This window comes from Schistocerca americana, chromosome 1, assembly GCF_021461395.2.
Source record: "Schistocerca americana isolate TAMUIC-IGC-003095 chromosome 1, iqSchAmer2.1, whole genome shotgun sequence".
Lineage (NCBI taxonomy): Eukaryota > Metazoa > Arthropoda > Insecta > Orthoptera > Acrididae > Schistocerca > Schistocerca americana.
Window position 1 is genome coordinate 1,043,101,841 of NC_060119.1, and position 19,611 is coordinate 1,043,121,451.

Below are 19,611 nucleotides of genomic sequence, written 5' to 3' on the forward strand. Positions count from 1 at the left end.
AACATATCCGACGCTTCCAAATAAGTCAATCATGAACATAAACCAATTATTTCGCTACTGACCGTGAACTTTCAGTGAAGAGAAATAATTGAAACAACGTGTTTAGCTGGGCGTTCACTTTGAGTGAGCTGTTACGTCAAAGCAACCCAGTGTTACACATGCCCAACGATAAACGTGCCCCTGTGATAACACTATCCCGGACATAAAATTCTGGACAGTAACTAATCAATTCACAAAAGTTGAAGGTACCTCGCCATTTGTGGCGGAAATGGAAGTAATTACGTTGTCACTAAGAAATTACAGATTCTCGACCCAAGCATAAATCGAGTCTTTCAAAAACTGGACATCGTCTTCTATATTTGCCAAGATAAAAAGTCGTGAGTTCTAAGTGCCGACTGACTGACATCATTGCACAAACTTCTACAGATGGTACATCGTACCTTGTAGGGTACACTACAGTTAGTCTTATATTTGACATCTCAGGCACTGACAAAAGTTAGTTAGAGAACGGCTATGATTTCCCAAGAGTTCCAGTCGAATGTCGTTTTCATCTAGCGAATAATATGAATATATAACCAGTGATTTTAGTCCATATGCTGGTACAAATTATAATAATTCGCCATTGAATCTGGAAGAAATTACCGAAAAACTGTACTGTATGCTCAGAGTCAGCGCGTAGAACGTGGTGAGTCTTGGCCGAAATAAAGATCCCACGGCTTGGCATAAATAAAGTATAAAACCTTTACAAACAAGAAATTTACTTATTTTTATAAAATGTACTTTAACCATCAGCTGTTTTTTGTCCCATTAGTTGACTACTGGGACGAATGAACAGCTGATGGTTAAAATGCATTTTATAAAATACTTTAAGGCTGTTGAACTACACCTTATGGAAACATTACAAAAATTTACTGTCAAATGAAGAACAAGATTGATACGTTCAAAACAGATGTGTCAGTTTGGCGCAGTATAGGGAGTACGGTCATCTGAAGAACAAGGTAGCAAACAGCTCAAGTAGTAACATGTGATGGTATAATGATATCGTATTGACCTCCATCGAAAGTGAATACAAATACCTTGCAAACTCGTTCTGAGCAGGGAAAAGTGGTAGAAAGGAAGAATGGAGAACCGAAACCCTAAAACGTCATGAACATGCTCTATTGAGAGACATTGTTCAATTTTCATTGTTTGCTTTTCAAGATATTGTGAGTTCAATTTTTTTTATGAAAGCTATTTTAACGGTGTTAGTGTGCACGTAATCAGCATGTGTAAGTTTAAACATCTACGGAATTCTACTTGGACCAAAGGTATATTAAATATCTCTCTCTCTCTCTCTCTCTCTCTCTCACACACACACACACACACACACACACACACACACACACACACAGCTAAGCACATGAGAGCAAGCTTAAAATCATAACGGATCCAGATATTAGATAAAGAACACGACACGTACGAAGACCCAAATAATTGTACAAGTAAGACGTGCACGCATATTTTCTGGTGTGAAATAATTAGTGGAAGAATTCAGTGTGCTGCGATCTAGGCTACTTGGAGTTACAGACAAAAAGAAAGTGACTTTATGAAGACCGTCACAGCACTCTATGCCCCGAGGATGGAAATGCGGACATGGGATAGATCTGAAGGAACTGTGGAAAAGAAATCGAACAATAGGTTCGTAATAGCTAATTTGCCGAAGGAAAGGATACTTCCTGTCGGAACTGTTCATTAGTTTCTCAAAGGCCATCTCTGCATAGTTCTTTTTGCGGGGGCGGAAATGCCTATAAATATTAAAGGCAGAGCAAAGAATCTAATCCGCTGGTCATGAAAAGGACACAATTCTGACGATTGAAAAGGTCTCAAGGGAAAACAAATACAGCGTTTAATTATCTCAACCTTAGAGGTGCATCCGAAGTTTCTCCGAACGAGCGAGGCAGCGATCCTATCAAAATAATGGAAGATGTAGTTTTCAAATCTCACAGCTAGGCACTCTTGATTTCCGCTTAGTGCAGTTTCCTTTGTCATTTCCTGAAAATTCTGCGATGCTCCCTTCAGCATTGTCCATTCCAATCCCAGTAGTTCTTACAGTTAGGTAGTGTTCCGTTTTTGTTCAGACTACCATATCTGCGGCACATTACGTTTTGTTCGGATATTTTCTTGAATGACATACGAACAGAATATTCCACTGCAACTTCCTGATTCCTCGTAGCTATTATTGGACATACTGACGTACCAAGCACGCCTAACAAACAATACAAATATTGTTGGAAGCTTGACGGATTTCTAGCTGAAATAAGAAAAAAGGAACTATAATTGGGAAACGCAAAAAAGGCTCTCAGCACTATGGGACATAACTTCTGAGGTCATCAGTCCCCTAGAACTTAGAACTACTTAAACTTAACTAACCCAAGGACATCACACACATCCATCCCCGAGCCAGGATTCGAACCTGCGACCGTAGCGGTAGCGCGGTTCCAGACTGTAGCGCCTAGAACCGCTCGGCCACATCGCCGGCTGGGATATGCAGGGTGTCCCCAGAGGAATGGTTAGTATTCAGGGATATGACAGGAACGATCATTCGAAGTAAAACTGTCCAGTAAACATGGGCTATAGAGTGCTTATCTTAAGAGCGATGAGCCCTTGTTTATCTTTGTTATGTGAAACATCTACTGAACAAGTGCTCCTAGCTCATAAGATATGCTTTTTGGAGCCCATACTTGAGATTTTTGCGTCGAGTGTGCCTTGCATTCGTTTCACTGCATATTGACCTTTTCTGCTGGACAAACCTGTATTGGCCTATGCAAAAGAAGCAAGACCCATTCCAAATATTATCCTCCAGACGTGGTAAACAATTTTTCATGCACTTCTCCATTATTTTCGATAGATATTCATATATGTGAGTTTGTAGCTGGTAGTTTCTATTTATGGAAATAGTAGCTCCACAGCTATAATACTTGGTATTGTTTACGATTATGCGAGATTCCAGCTTGACAGATCCAAGGCATGAGTGCTTGAAAATGAGGTAGCGAGCACGAAACTAGTCGCTGAGAACGAAGTATAAATAAATAAAACGAAATAAAAGCAAACTCCGATTCACCAGTCTCAAGCCCGGTGCCTAATCGTGCTTGTGACTAGGAAGGAACAAAGAGTGACTAACAGCGTGTTGAAAAAACTGGGAATCGCTTGGCCCCGAAAAGCCGAATCGAGCCCTTTCTGAGAGAATAAAAATATCTTCTAATATGTCACGATGCGGTACATTCATTAAAATATTTTATTAGGCTACAGAATTGCAATTATTATACAAGGAGTGATCAAAAAGTTTTCCTTCTAAGGCTCTACAGTCGAGAATCGGTATGCTAATCAGGCAAAATCGATGTGTGCATTAAGGCAATTATCACACCGACACACCAGACTCAAGACACCCGTTTCGTAAGACAACGTGTCCTAATGCGTGAAGAAGTCCGTAACTACATGTTGCACATCCTAGTTCGACGGGAATCGTCAACCCCTCCAGGCATTTTTTTAAGGAACCTAAGGGATGATAACCGCGTGGGGAGAGATCAGGACTATAGGGTGGGTGGTCCAGTGTCTCCCACTTGAGTTGGCGTAACTTCTACGTCACGACATTTGCGATATGGGGACGTGCGTTGTCATAAAGGTGCAGCTCCCATTGGCGCACCATTCCACAACGGTGGTTTTCTGCAGGCGTACTACCCCCCACACATTTTTCATTCTCCGATGCATGTCTGCCGGTGTTCGCCCTTCTGCAGCAAATAAAAGAATAACAGCATGCTGGTCCTGTTTGGACGCATTTGGTTATAACCTCGCCATAATTCACGTTTCCGCATTCACCACATGCACGTTGGAAAAACAGGAGTGCCACACTATTCCCTCGCGTACATGCGGTGCTTGTGTACCAGCAGCGAAGTCGCGCTACGTTGCATACGCACTGCAGCAACGCCCTCAAACAGAAACTTTTTGATCGCCCCATATTTCTCGTGACTAAACTATTAGCGAATTAATCACATCTGAACATAGTAATTTTTAAGCGATGTTGGTTGTAATACACTACTGGCCATTAAAATTGCTACACCAACAGGAAATGCAGATGATAAACGGGTATTCATTGGACAAATATATTATACTAGAACTGACATGAGATTACATTTTTACGCAATTTGGGTGCATAGAACTTGAGTAATTAGTACCCGGAACAACCATCTCTGGCCGTAATAACGGCCTTGATACGCCTGGACATTGAGTCAAACAGAGCTTGGATGGTGTGTTCAGGTACAGCTGCCCATGCAGCTTCGACACGATACCACAGTTCATCAAGAGTAGTGACGAGCCAGTTGCTCGGCCACCATTGACCAGACGTTTTCGATTGGTGAGAGATCTGGAGAATGTGGTGGACAGGGCAGCAGTCGATCATTTTCTGTATCCAGAAAGGCCCGTACAGGATCTGCATCATGCATTATCCTGGTGAAATGTAGGGTTTCGCAGGGATAGAATGAAGGGTAGAGCCACGGGTCGTAACACATCTGAAATGAAATGTAACGTCCACTGTTCAAAGTCCCGTCAATACGAACAAGAGGTGACCGAGACGTGTAACCAATGGCACCCCATACCATCACGCCGGGTGATACGCCAGTATGGCGATGACGAATACACGTTTCCAGTGTGCGTTCACCGCGATATCACCAAAGACGGATGCGACCATCATGACGCTGTAAACAGAACCTGGATTCATCCGAGAAAATGACATTTTGCCATTCGTGCACCCAGGTTCGTCGTTGAGTACACCATCGCAGGCGCTCCTGTCTGTGATGCAGTGTCAAGGGTAACCGCAGCCATGGTCTCCGAGCTGATAGTCATGCTGCTGCAAACGTCGTCGAACTGTTCGTGCAGATGGTTGTTGTGTCGCAAACGTCCCCACCTATTGACCCAGGGATCGAGACGTAGCTGCACGATCCGTTACAGCCATGCGGATAAGATGACTATCATCTCGACTGCTAGTGATACGAGGCCGTTGGGATCCAGCACGGCGTTCCGTATTACCCTCCTGAACCCACCGATTCCATATTCTGCTAACAGTCATTGGATTTCGACCAACGCGAGCAGCAATGTCGCGATACGATAAACCGCAATCCCGATAGGCTACAATGCAACCTTTATCAAAGTCGGAAACGTGATGGTACGCGTTTCTCCTCCTTACGCGAGGCATCACAACGTTTCACCAGGCAACGCCTGTCAACTGCTGTTTGTGTATGAGAATTCGGTTGGAGACTTTCCTCATGTTAGCACTTTGTAGGTGCCGCCACCGGCGCCAACTTTGTGTGAATGCTCTGAAAAGTGAATCATTTGCATATCACAGCATCTTCTTCCTGTCGGTTAAATTTCGCGTTTGTAGCACTTCATCTTCGTGGTGTATTAATTTTAATGGCCAATAGTGTATAACCATTAGGACCCATCATCATATACCGTCATGACTCGACGTGTGTAGCTGAGATTTAGCTTTGGGGAGAGGAGACAATGGGATGTCGTCGGCCAGCATGAGCGTAGGGACTGAACCACCAGTTGACTTACGCAGACGCATTTATACGTTGCAGGTGTGTGCCAACATGGGCTGCCAGGCAACCAGACGCCTCGGGTGCTGCGGGTGGACCGCAACTGGAACGTGCTCGCCTGGATGCCCCCGGGCAGCCTGGTGACGTATGCAACCGTCGACAGAAACGACGACCACCAGCTGGTCTTCCTGCTGGAGAAGCGCATGCCTGACGACCCACCGCTGCCGTTCACCATCGACAACGCCACCGGCGTCATCTACACCAACGACACGCTCAAGGACTTGGTGAGCACCACCTTTCCGCCTACGTTCTAGTAATACCACAAGACAGCACTAGATTTGTGTCTTCAACAGATTTGGTTGCTTTCCATTAAATAGATCACCTTGAGGTGGCAAATTGCCCTGAAAATCTTCGATTATTTCGAATTTACCAAACATTATGTGGGCGATGATAAATGATAACCATTATATTAAAACCTCTTGAAACTGCCTTACAAGTTCACATGCATCCTGACCAGTGTGATATTCCGTTAGGAAACGTGGGGGTGTATAACTCTTGCTTAAATTCTACACTCATGCTCATAAATTAAGGATAATGCTGATACTTGGTGACACACCACTCTGGTGGGCGGTTTGCGGGTTTAAAGCACCTCGGGGTATGACCATGCGGTGCATTTGACCTGCGCTCGTCTCACGGCTGCAGTCCACATACGCAGAGGTGTGTTGGTGCATGTCAGAATACAGTGCAGCGAGTAAGTGTGCAGACGTTTTCAGACATGCTACTGGCGACTGTTTGTTGAAAAAGGCTCAAAGAACACACATTGATAACGTTATGAGGGGTAGAATACTAGAGCGACTGGAGGCTTGTCAAACACAGCAGGTCGTAGCACGGGCCCTCCGTGTGCCACAAAGTGTGATCTCAAGATTATGGCAACGATTCCAGCAGACAGGCAACGTGGCCAGGCGCTACAGTACGGGACGTCCACAGTGTACAACGTCACAAGAAGACAGATATCTCACCATCAGTGCCAACAGACGGCCACGGAGTACTACAGGTAGCCTTGCTCGGGACCTTACCGCAGCCACTGGACCAGTTGTCTCCAGACACACAGTCTACAGACGACTGAACAGACATGGTTTATTCGCCCGGAGACCTGCAAGGTGCATTCCACTGACTCCTGGTTACAGGAGAGCCCGTAAAGCCTGGTATCAAGAACACAGTACATTGTCATTGGATCAGTGGTCCCAGGTTACGTTCACAGACGAGTTCAGGTATAGTCTGAACAGTGATTCCCGCCGGGTTTCCATATGACGTGAACTAGGAACAAGATATCAACCTCTTAATGTCCTCGAAAGGGACCTGCATGGAGATCATGGTTTGATGGTGTGGGGTAGGATTATGATTGGTGCACATACACCCCTGCATGTCTTTGACAGTGGAACTGTAACAGGTTCAAATGGCTCTGAGCACTATGGGACTCAACATCTTAGGTCATAAGTCCCCTAGAACTTAGAACTGCTTAAACCTAACTAACCTAAGGACATCACACACACCCATGCCCGAGGCAGGATTCGAACCTGCGACCAACTGTAACAGGTCAGGTGTATTGGGACGTCATTTTGCACCAGTATGTCCGCCTTTTCAGGGGTGCAGTGGTCCCACCTTCCTCATGACGAATGATAACGCACGGCCCCACCGAGCTGCCATCGTGGAGGAATACCTTGAAACAGAAAATATGGGGCGAATGGAGTGGCCTGCCTGTTCTCCAGACATAACCCCCATCGAGCACGTCTGGGATGCTCTCGGTAGGCGTATCGCTGCAAGTCTTCAAACCCCTAGGACACGTCAGGAGCTCCGACAGACACTGGTGCAAGAATGGGAGGCTATACCCCAGCAGCTACTCGACCACCTGATCCAGAGTACGCCAACTCGTTGTGCGGCCTGTGTACGTGTGCATGGAGATCATATCCCACATTGATGTCGGAGTACATGTGGAAGAAACACTGGCGTTTTGTAGCACATGTGTTTCGGGAGGGTTTTCTCAACTTATCACCAATACCGTGGACTTACATATCTGTGTCTTGTGTGTTCCCTATGTGCCTATGCTATTAGCGCCAGTCCTGTGTAGTGCCACGTTGTGTGACACCACATTCTGCAATTATCCTTAATTTCTGAGCATGAGTGTAGTTTTAAACCATAGACAGTAAATGTGACTACCTCATCCCATAATTACAATATCTGACAAAATAAAATATTTTGATATTTTGCAGTAATATTGGCAGAACTAAACAGTGGACATTGCCATAATCTAAGTCTAAAGACTGTCCTTCCCACATAATTAGGCAGCCTAACAGTGAATAACAAATCCAACATGAGGCAACTTTTACGAAGAATAAATTATGATAGAGATGTAAGATATTTCAAAGTCGACGGTATTGCACATGGTCAGGTCACATTAATATGAAGACCTGTCAAAAGCATGTATACCTTTGACAGCGCAGACGTGCAGGAAGAGTGTCAGTGATGTTCTGGAAGGTACAGACAGGGATATGGTGTCATACCGACTCCAGTGCTGTGGCCAGCTGCGCTGGGTTTCTAGGCTGAGGATTCGTGGAGCGAACAGCCCGGTAGAAGAGGTTCCGCAGATTCTCGGTTGGGTTTAAATCCGGGGTTTTGGTGGCCCAGGAGTACGGTAAACTCATACTGACGCTCTTCGAACCAAGCAAGTACACTGCGAGCTGTGTCATAGGTTGCATTGTCATGCTGCTAGGCGTCATCGTGCGAAGTAAAAGAAAACAAATTGCATGTAGGGGTGGACGTGGCCCCCAAGGATAGATACATAATTGTATTCATCCGATGTGCCTTCCAGAATGACGAGACCACCCAGGGAATGCCACGAGAGCATTCCCCAGACCATGTAGCTCCCTCCTGTGTCCTAGGCCCTTCCGTCTAATGTTGCAGGGCGTAGAAGCCATCTGCCATCCGATGGAGAATAAAATGTTATTCATCTGTAAGGGCCACCTGTCCCCACTCAGTGGGCATGCAGTTTCGGTACTGGCAAGCAAATCCCAACTTTCATTGCTAATGAACAGCAGCCGGCTTAAGTGCATGAACCAGGTGCCTGCTGCGGATGCCCATACATAGCAAAGTTCGCTGAACGGTTGTCGAGGAGACACTCTTGGTTCAGCAAGACGGTGAGTTGCTCAACAGTTGCACGTCTTTTCGCTCGTACGCATCCCAGCAGCCGTCACCCGTGTCATCAGTGGGCCGTAGTGCATCACTGTTGTTTGGGTGCCGGCTTTGGATAGCGCCATTTTGCCATGCGAGGTATACTTTAACCACGACAGCACGCGAACTGTTCACAAATTTAGCCGTTTAGGAAATGGTTCCACGCTTGGCCCGAAAGCCATAACTCTTTTGGACATCGCATAAATTGCTCCGTTTCCGCATTACGACAACGAATGTACAGTTCCCCGCGTCCGCGCAACGCGCTTTATATATCCCCCCCCCCCCCCCCCCCCCACACACACACACACTGCTAATGCTGCCATCTGCCGTCTGTGGGTGGTTAATGCACTTAGCGCGCTAGATAAACTTGCTCTTACATATCTTTGCGCCCGCTTCAACCGAGAATCTATTTGCGAGCTCTTGGATTATGAAAGATCGGTTTCATTGATTGACTACAATTGGTATCTCGAGTTCCGTAATTTGTGTTAGTTGTCTCTGATACGCCCCTGGTCCCAGAGATGTCGTGAAGCAAAAGGGCAGGAGTTGCCTCTAGTGGGTGAGGTAATTTTTCATGAGCCGTTAAACTCACTGTAGTTAAGAATCTGTCAATGACCTTGTTACTCTGGTGTGATTTCATTCAACGAACAAGGTTGGTTCTTCACTTTGGGAGTAACACATTGAACGCCCGCCCGGCTAGCCGTGCGGTCTAACGCGCTGCTTCCCGAGCAGGGAGGCGTGCCGGTCCCCGGCACGAATCCGTCCGGTGGATTAGTGTCGAGGTCCGGTGTGCCGGCCAGCCTATGGATGGTTTTAAGGCGGTTTCCATCAACCTCGGCGAATGCGGGCTGGTTCCCCTTTTTCCTCCTCAGTTACACTATGTCGGCGATTATTGGGCAAACACCTTTTCCACGTACACACACACACACACACACACACACACACACACACACACACACACCACCATTACTCTACCACGTAAAAATTTGGGGCTACACTCGTCTGGCATGAGACGTTCCCGAGGGGATCCACTGGGGTCCAAACCGCACAATGACCCTGCGTTTGGTGTGCGGCGGCGGTGGGATGGGTGGACTGCTGTGGCCTGTTGTGGGGTTGTGAGCCATTGAGGGCTACGTCGGGACGAAGCCTCTCCGTCGTTTCTAGGTCCCCGGTTTAATATAATATAATACAACACATTGGAGAGTTTCCTGATGTACTCACTAACAAACTGGACGTAATCATTAATGCAACTGGACCGTGTAAGTGTCCATGTAGCAACAACGTTACATGTTGACCCATAGATAGGCAAATTTTTCAATAATTTGCTTCTCACTAACCACAAACTTCCTTATATTTCCCTTCTTCTTCACGTTAATCCCGTTCAGTATGGGTTTGCTGTACCCACTATATGACAAATTTATTTTCTTTAACTTTGCGGCCGGATGTTCTTCCTACCGTCGCAGATATCAAGGTAATCTAGGAGGGAAATCGTGTGCATTACCAGCCTGTGAATCGCGTGAACTTTTGTTCTATATGTGACTGTATTTTATATATCATATTATCTGAGGTGGAAATTCAGAAACAGCCCAACATTTGCAGAACAACAGTGAGAAACCGCCTAAAGACAGATCAGGTTCGCTGATCCACCAGCCATGGTCGTTAATCCTCTGCACAGATTCGATCAGGGTCTGGCCCAACTATCTGTCTGGCAAGCTAACGCACCACGCGTTACGCTGTACCAGCAGGTCAACATCCTTGGAGTTACTAACACAGAAAACAACAAAGACTCAGTAGGACAAAATGAATGATGTGGTGGTCAAAAATATAGCGCAAAAGCCAGATTATCAAGCCTATCGTCTAATACGTTGTAGGAAACACCATGGCAATCAAAACAGCTTCTGCTCGTCTCGAAATGGACAGAAACAGTTCCTGTAAGGTTTTAAAGAGTATCTTACACCATCCTTCCTGAAACATAGTCGCAAGTAACGATGTTGCTGATGGATAACGATCACGCACCCTTCTCTCCGAAGTAGATCGCTAAGGCTCGATTACATGAAGATATGGTGCCAGTGGCGGCCAGGGGAAATGCAGAAATTCATCCTTATGCTCACAAAACTAATTCTGGATGATGCTAGCTGTGTGGACAGGAGCCTTGTAGTCTTGGAAGGCATCGTCACCATTGGGGAACAAACACAGTACCATGGGATGGGCCTGATCAGCCAAAATGGTCCCATAATCGTCAGTAATGCAACTTTGCAAAGTACCCATGGGGGTCGTGGACTATCACAGAAAAAGAGGGTAAACGAAGTTTTTACGTGGAGATAAATTTAACAACTGACAAGAAGTAAGATGATTTTACAGTTTGACTGTAGTATCTGCAACGAAAACTTATTTGAACGAAGGTGGAAATGGAAATACAGTCTGATCATTTAATACTAGGCTGACATTCTGTGTCATATGTTTATTTCCATTGTTTCTAGTAGGGTCATCTTTCTGCTTATCTTGACACTATGTAAAACTTCACTTTCTACATCACATGAATGGCTGATGTCAGAAAAAGTTAAATCTTCCTTCTTTAATCTATAGCTTCTCTTATGTTCTCGTAGCTCAAATGTCACAGAACCCCCCCTCCCGGAACCCCAACTCCCTCTAGCAACATGGAAGCTATTCCCTGATGTCTTGACAAATGTCCTATCATCCTGTCCTTTCTTCTTGACAATTTTTTTCATATGTTCCTTTCCTCGCCGATTCTGCTGAAAAACTCCTCATTCCGTATATCATCAGTCTACCTAATTTTCAACATCCTCCTGTAGCTCTTCAAATGCCTCGATTAAGTTCCTTTCCGGTTAACCAACAGTCCGAGATTCACTAACGTACAAAGCTGTACTCCAAACGTACACTCTCAGGAACTTCTTCCTCAGATTAGGGCACATTTTTGAGACCAGCAGATTTCTCTTGGCGAGGATATCTTTTTTGCCACTGTAGTCTGGTTTTTATGCGCTCCTTGCTCCGTCCGCCATGGGTTATATTGATGCATAGGTAGCAGAATTCCTTAACTTCATTTACATCGTAAACACCAATCCCAATGTTAAGTTTCTTGCTGTTTTCATTTTTGCTGCTTCTCATTACCTTCGTCCTTTTTTCGATTTACTCTCAATCGATATCCTGTACACATTAGGGTGTTCATTCCATTCAGTAGATCATGTAATTCTTCTTCGCCTTCACTGAGGTTAGTAATGTCATCAACTATCTTATTATTGACATTCATTCACCTTGAATTTTAATTACGCTCTTGAATCTTTCTTTTATGTCTGTCATTGCGTCCTTGATGTACAGATTGAACAGTAAGAGCGAAAGACTTCATCCCTGACTTACACCTTTTTTTAATCACAGCACTCCATGCTTGGTCTTCAATTCTTTTTATACCCTCATCATTCTTATATATTACCTGCGTTATTTTTCTGCTATTTCCAACACCTTGCACCATTTTACATTGTCGAACGCTTGTTCCAAAATGACAAATCCTATGAGCGTGTCTTGGTTTTACTTATGTCTTGCTTCCATTACCAAGCGCAACGACATAACTGCCTCTCTGACACCCTTACCTTTCCGAAAGCCAAAGTGATTGTCATCAACAGATCCTCAATTTTCTTTTCAATTCATCAGAACAGTAATCGTGTTGGAAACTTGGATTTATGAGCCTTTAAGCTGAATGTGCCATAGTTCTCGCACTTGGCCTGCTGTCTTCGGGATTGTGTGGATGATATTTTTCCAGATGTCCGATGATATGTCTCCAGACACTCCCCAGTATTTCAGAAATTGCGGTGGAATGCTATCTACCCTACCTACCTTATTCAATTAAAAGTTCTCCAAAGCTCTGCTAAGACATCGACTCCCATTTATTTCTCAGTCACATCAGAATTGTCGTTCCTTTTTGTTGGGGTTTAATATATAACTTGTGGTTATCTCCTACTTGACAGTCCCCTTCCGGAAATCCGAATGGGAGACTAGTTCAAAATATTTTGCCAGCAGAGACATCAACACGACGCTTTCAAATTACAGGCCACATGCCTGTGGCAAAAATACGGATTATTAAATTACGAGCTTTATGTTGGCTTTTGTGTTTACCACCCAAAAGCAAACCCACTTGGGATCAACCGCCGTGCGTCTGGTCACAGACGAGTAGGCTGTAATTGAAAACGTGTCGTGATGACCTCTCTACTGGCAGAAGATTTCGTATTAGTCCTCCACGCGGCACCCGGGAAGGGTCTGCTAAGGTGGAGGTATCCGCAAGAAAAATATGGAATAATCAAATAAATAGCAAGACACTGTGGTCATGGCGTGGAACGTCAAAAACGTGAACGTAATGGGGGAGCTAGGAAGTCTGAAAAGGGAAATGTAAAGCCTCACTCTAGATATGGTGGAAGTCAGTGAAGTGAAATGGAGAGAAGTTGAAACGTCCCCTTAGAAAAATTATATATGACTGTGCTTAAACTGACACACAATATTTTTAGCGCAACGCAATCTGACTTTCAATAATCCCTACAAAAGAATGGCCCTGACTAACATTAACCTATACCTTTCACAAATCACTTATCTCACAAAAATCTTCGTTACTCGAACTACTGCAATACGGCGAGCGCCACTACTGCCAGCTAAATAAAAGATTCAAACTACTGAAGGCACTAACTACTAATAGGCATAGTTAACAAATGAAAGATTTTGATAGAGAACGAACAATGTATTTACCTTAATAGTGTTCAAAAGTCATAATATATATATAGCAGTTCATGACATCTATTCTTACAAACGCACTGTTTCTAATGGACAAATGGCCAGATCATCCGCTCTCAAAAATCCGCCATCTCACTTCCCCACGTGCTGTTAACGGAGCCAACTGCCCAACACTACAATGGCAGACGACAATGCAAACCAGCCACAGACTGCACACAGCACAGCCAGTGATTTTCATACAGAGCGCTACGTGGCTGTGACGCTACCAATATAAGAACCTAAACAGCCTACTTACAAAGTTACAGATACCCGGTCAGAGGAATACAGGGTAATACCAAGAGCAGCAGGAGCTGGTATAGCGGGAGTAGCATTCGTTGTGAAAAGCAAAGTAAGGCATAGAGCAAGTTCCCGTCAATAGTGTAGTGATAACTGTTGTTCTCATCATAATCAACAGTAAATTACGGCCAACAACAACAGTTCAGTTATGCATGCCAGCTTCACAAACAGAAGCTGAAGAGATAGGGAAAGTATATGAGGATACTGAAGAGGTAATTCAGCACGTAAAAGGGGAGAATAACCTGATAATCATGGATGAGTGGATCGCGGTAGTAGGGGAAGAAACAGATGAAACACAGAAGAATATGGATTTGGTAGTACGAACGAGCATGAGTAATTGAATTCGGCAATAAATTTCTAATAGTAATAGGAAATACATTGCCCAAAGCCGGCCGGTGTGGCTGTGCGGTCTAGGCGCTTCAGTCTGGAATCGCGTGATCGCTCCGGTCGCAGGTTCGAATCCTGCCTCGGGCATCGATGTGTGTGATGTCTTTAGGTTAGTTAGGTTTAAATAGTTCTAAGTTCTAGGGGACTGATGACCTCAGATGTTAAGTCCCATAGTGCTCAGAGCCATTTGAACCATTTTTGAACATTGCCCAAAAATCACTAGAGGAAGAGGCATATCAGGAGAGGCCTGGATATAGGGAAAGATTACAGTTGGAATACCTCAAAGTCACGTAGAGATTCCGACATCAGATGCTGGATTGTATGACATACCGATGAGCAGACACAGACTCAGATCTCAATTTAGTAATGACGAGGAGTAGGTTGAAGTCCGAGACTTGTCCAGAAAAATCAGTGTGCAAATAAGTGGGATGCTGCAGTACTTAGGAATGATAAAATGAGCTTGATGTTTTTTGAGGCTCTACTTACTGCGATAATGAATATATCTGTAGGCAGTTAAAAAGAAGAGAAACTGACTCCTCCAAAAAGGGCAATAACCAAACTTGGAAAGAAAAACATAGGTTCAAGGAACGTAACTGTGAAAGAACTTTCAGTGACAGAAGAAATACATAAATTTATTGAAAAAAGTTGAAAAACATACGTGGAAAGACAGAAATAAACGATGCAGTTCAATCGTAAATGAGATGGATAGGAAGTCGAGCGGAGCTATTACGAAATGGCTGCAGGAAAAATAAGAAGAAATTGAAAGACAAGTGTTCGTCAGAAGGTCTGGCTCAGCGTTTAGAAAGGTCAAAATAACTCCGTATGATTTTGAAACTTGGTCGGCAACATTAAGAGTTCAATGGGAATTCCAGTGTAAAGTGCAGAGGAGAAAGCGAGTTCGTGGAAAGAGGGCACCCAAGGCCTTCAAGGGGAGGACCGACTAGTCTGGTGGCGTGATTGAGGAAGAAATGGGAGTCGATATCGAACACATCAAGTATAGCACAAAGAATTTAATAGAGCTATAAAAGACTTACGGTCACATAAGGTAGACAGGATAGATAACATTCATTGGAATCTGTGAGTCCGGAGTCATACCGTCGGACTCCCCGAAAATCACCATCTACAAAATCCGGAAGAAAGCAAAGGCAGATACGTGCGAAAACTGTCGCACAATCAACTTCACAGCTCATCGAGGTACTGACAAGAATAATACATAAAGCACGGAAATTAGTTACGCAATCGAAAAGATAAGGGCCCCAGAGAGGCAGTTATGACGTGGCGACTGATACTGCAAGCAAGGATTTGTAGGCCTAGAAAATGTAAAATGGTGCAAGATGTTCGATAGACAGAAAAATAAACAGTAATGGGAAGGGCGAGTAACGTACAAGAGCCAAGACAGTACAATGAGAATGAAAGACCAAGAACGGAGTGTTCGGATTAAAAAGAGTGCAAGACAGTGATGTAAACTTTCGACCTCTACTATTCAGTCTATAGATTGAAGCAGCAATGATGGAAACTAAAGAAAGGTTGAAGAGTGAGGAAAAATTCCGGGTGGAAGGATATCAGTGATGAGATTCGCTAATGAAATTGTTGTCCTTAATGATAGTGAACGGAATGGCCAATCTGAGAAGCACAGAATATGGATGGAGAATAAATCTTTGATAGACTAAAGTAATGAGGAATAGCAGAAACTAGATTAGCGTGTAACATCAGAATTGGTGATCACGAAGTGTAAAAAGTGAAGGAATTCTTCTACCTTCGAGGAAAAATAACATGGTGGACGAAGCGAGGAAGGCATTATCAGACCAGCATAATTGAATTGCACATTCCTGTTCAAATAAGTGTACTGGTATCAGACACTGGCCCTAACTTGAGGAAGAAATTTCTGAGGATGGATATCTGGAGCACATCATCTTATTGATATCAGTCATGGACTGTCGGGAGACCAAAATGAAGGGAATCGAAAAGTTTGTGTAGTGCTGTAGAAGAAGTAAACTATAAGATGGATGAGAAGTAAGAAGGATCAATGTAGAATCGGCGAGGAAGAAACAAGTAGAAAACACTGCGAAGAAGAAAAGGACAATATGATAAGATGTGTGTTAAGACATCAGGGAAAACCTTCAATTGTATTTGACGGAGCTGTAGTGGATAAAATCTGTAGAGGAAGTCAGAGTCTGGAATACATCCATCGCAGTGCAACCAGTTGCAGGTGGCTGCTCATGTTCGAACTAAAGATGTGTGTTGCTTTGGATTGGAAGAGATTCCCGCTGGTTTCTAGCGGGTGATTGAAGAAGTAAAGAAGTAAAGTTTGCCGGTCCTACTCGCGGGATGAAGTGGAGCTCACCATCTGCATCGTTGACTGAATCGATTGTGTTCATTCGGTGCAGAGCCGAGTAGAGGGTCTGAACCAAAGGCTGCAAATTCCTCGACTTGCGCCATAGGGGGTACCGCTTAATAGGTTAGGCGTCCACTAGACAAAGGAAGCAACTACACAGGTAGCGAGGGCACTGGGCGGTTTTTAGGTTAGAGGGTCTTGGGGAAAAATAGAAGGGTCGTCAGTCTAAAAGAGTGCAGGATAGACTCAGAAAGTGTGTTCAAATTGGCTCTGAGCACTTTGCGACTTAACTTCTGGGGTCATCAGTTGCTTAGAACTTAGAACTACATAAACCTAACTAACCTAAGGACATCACACACATCCATGCCCGAGGTAGGATTCGAACCTGGGACCGGAGCGGTCGCTCGGCTCCAGACTGTAGTGCCTAGAACCGCACGGCCACTCCGGCGGGCCAGAAAGTGTGTATTGCAGTTGTAAATTGTAGCTGTGTTGGTAAGGAATCAGAACTCCAAGCGCTAATAGAATGCACTGAATCTCAGATCGTCATATGTACGGAAAGCTGGCTATATCCGGAAATAAAATAAGCCGAAATTCTTACAAAGGACCAAACTGTGATCGGAAAGGATAGATTAAATACATTTCGTGATGGAGTGTTTATTGCTGTAGATAGTTCCTCCGAGTTAGTATGCTTAGAGGATATACTTGACAACCGTAATACATCAATAGTTGGTTCCTTTTACCGACCTCCTCTTCAAACAGCAGGTACGCGACTCAGAGTAACAGTAGGTGGTAGCCGCAACATACCCTCGATATGTTGGTGAAAATACGTGTTGACAGTCGGAGGTAGGTACAAAATGTCGTCCGGTATCGTTCTGAATGCATTCTCGGAACATTATTTTGAACGATTAGTTCAGGAGCCCACTCGAAGTGTAAATGGTTGCGAAAAAACACTTCCTCTCTTAGCAACAAATAATATTGAGGCAATAGGGAGTACCATGACGGATACAGGGATTAGAGATCACAAGGTTGTTGTAGCGAAACTGAATACTATAACATCCAAACCCACCAAAAATAAGCGCAAAATACATGTGCCTAAGGAAAGCAGATAAAAATTCGCTTGAAGCTTTACTAAGAGAGAGTCTCCACTCCTTCCGAGCGAGCCCGAGTGGCCGAGCGGTTCTAGGCGCTTCAATCAGGAACCGCGCGACTGCTACGGTCGCAGGTTCGAATCCTGCCTCAGGCATGGATGTGTGTGATGTCCTCAGGTTAGTTAGGTTTAAGTAGTTCTAAGTTCTAGGGGTCTGATGACCTCAGATGTTATGTCCCATAGTGCTCATAGCCATTTTAAACTACTTCCGATCCGAATAGTAAGCTTAGGCTAGAAGTGGTTTAAATTCAAAGAAATAGTATCGACGGCTATTGAGAGAAATACACCAAATAAACTAATAAGAGCTGACACTGATCCCCGTGGTGCTCTAAACATTTCAGAACACTGCTATAGGAGCAACGAAGAAAGAATGCCAAATTTAAAAGAGCGAAGAACCCTCAAGATTGGCGAAGTTTTACAGAATCTCGAAATGTAGCGAAAACTTCAATGCGGGATGCATTTAATACTATCGACAACGTAGCTCCGTCTCAAAATCTGGCAGAAAATCCTCAGAGGCCCTGTTAGTATGTTAAGTATAACAGCGGAAGAGACAATCAGTACCTTCACTACGCGATAACAGTGGTGATGTTACTAATAACAGTGCCACTAAAGCAGAGTTACTAAATACCGAAATTCCTTCACCAAAGACGAGGTAAATATTCCAGAATTCGAACCAAGACCAACTGCTAACATGAGTAACTTAGAAGTAGGTATCCTCGGTAAAGTAAAGCATCTTAAAACACTTAAGAAAGACAAGGCTTCTGGTCCAGATTCTATAGCAGTAAGGTGTGTCTTTGAGTGCGGTGATAAAAAAAACTCCATGTTAAGCGACTATGTACAACCAATCGCTCGTTGAAAGATCCATACCTAAAAACTGGAAAGTTGCACAAGTCACACCAATACCCAACGAAGGAAGTAGGAGGATTCCACTGAATCACGAATCCACATCGCTAACGACAGTCAATTTGCAATAAGATTTTGGAACATATACTGTGTTCGAATATTATGAGTTATCACGGAAAAAAAGATTTATTAAGAAACAGCCAACACAGATTCAGAAAATATCGTTCTTGTGAAACACAATTAGCTCTTCATTCGCGCGAAGTAATGTATAGTGTTGGCAGGGTACGGCAAATTTATTGTGTATTTGTTGATTTCCAGAAGGCTTTTGACACCGCACCTCGCATGCGACTTCTGACCAAACTGGACTATAGTTGCGCCTTTGGATTCGTAATTTCCTTTCAGAAAGGTCATAGTTCATAGTAAATGACGGAAAGTCATCGAGTAAAAGAGAAGTAATATTTATTGTTCTCCAAGGAAAATTGCTCTGAGCACTATGGGACTCAAATTCTGAGGTAATTAGTCCCCTAGAACTTAGAACTACTTAAACCTAACTAACCTAAGGACATCACACACATCCATGCCCGAGGCAGGATTCCAACCTGCGACCGCAGCGGTCTCGCGGTTCCAGACTGTAGCGCCTAGAACCGCTCGGCCACTCCGGCCGGCTTCTCCAAGGAAGTGTTACAGGCACTCTGCTGTCTCTGATGTATATAAACGATTTAGGAGGCAATCTGAGCAGTACTCTTAGACTGTTTGCTGGTGGGTGGTGATGCTGTCATTTACCATCAGATAAAGTAGTCAGATGATCAAAACAAACTGCAAAACGATTTAGACAAGATGTATGTCTGGTGCAAAAAGTGGCAATTGACTCCAGGTAATGAAAAGCGTGAAGTCATCCACATGGGCACCAAAAGGAATCCGCTAAATTTCGGTTGCACGATAAATCACAGAAAGCTAAAGGCAGTAAATTCAGATAAATAGATAACAAAAGATCAAAGATTACGATTTATTGGCAGAACACTGTGAAAATGTAA

The 19,611-nt window shown here is 44.1% G+C and overlaps 1 protein-coding gene across 1 annotated transcript in view; it reads left to right on the forward strand.

Moving 5' to 3' along the window:
• LOC124596169 (tyrosine kinase receptor Cad96Ca) overlaps window positions 1–19,611 on the forward strand; it is a 500,081-nt gene that overhangs the window by 301,109 nt on the left and 179,361 nt on the right. Inside the window, exon 2 of the mRNA XM_047135210.1 lies at window positions 5,613–5,854. Within this exon, the coding sequence (XP_046991166.1) occupies window positions 5,613–5,854 (242 nt within the window). The remainder of the gene's footprint in view (window positions 1–5,612; window positions 5,855–19,611) is intronic.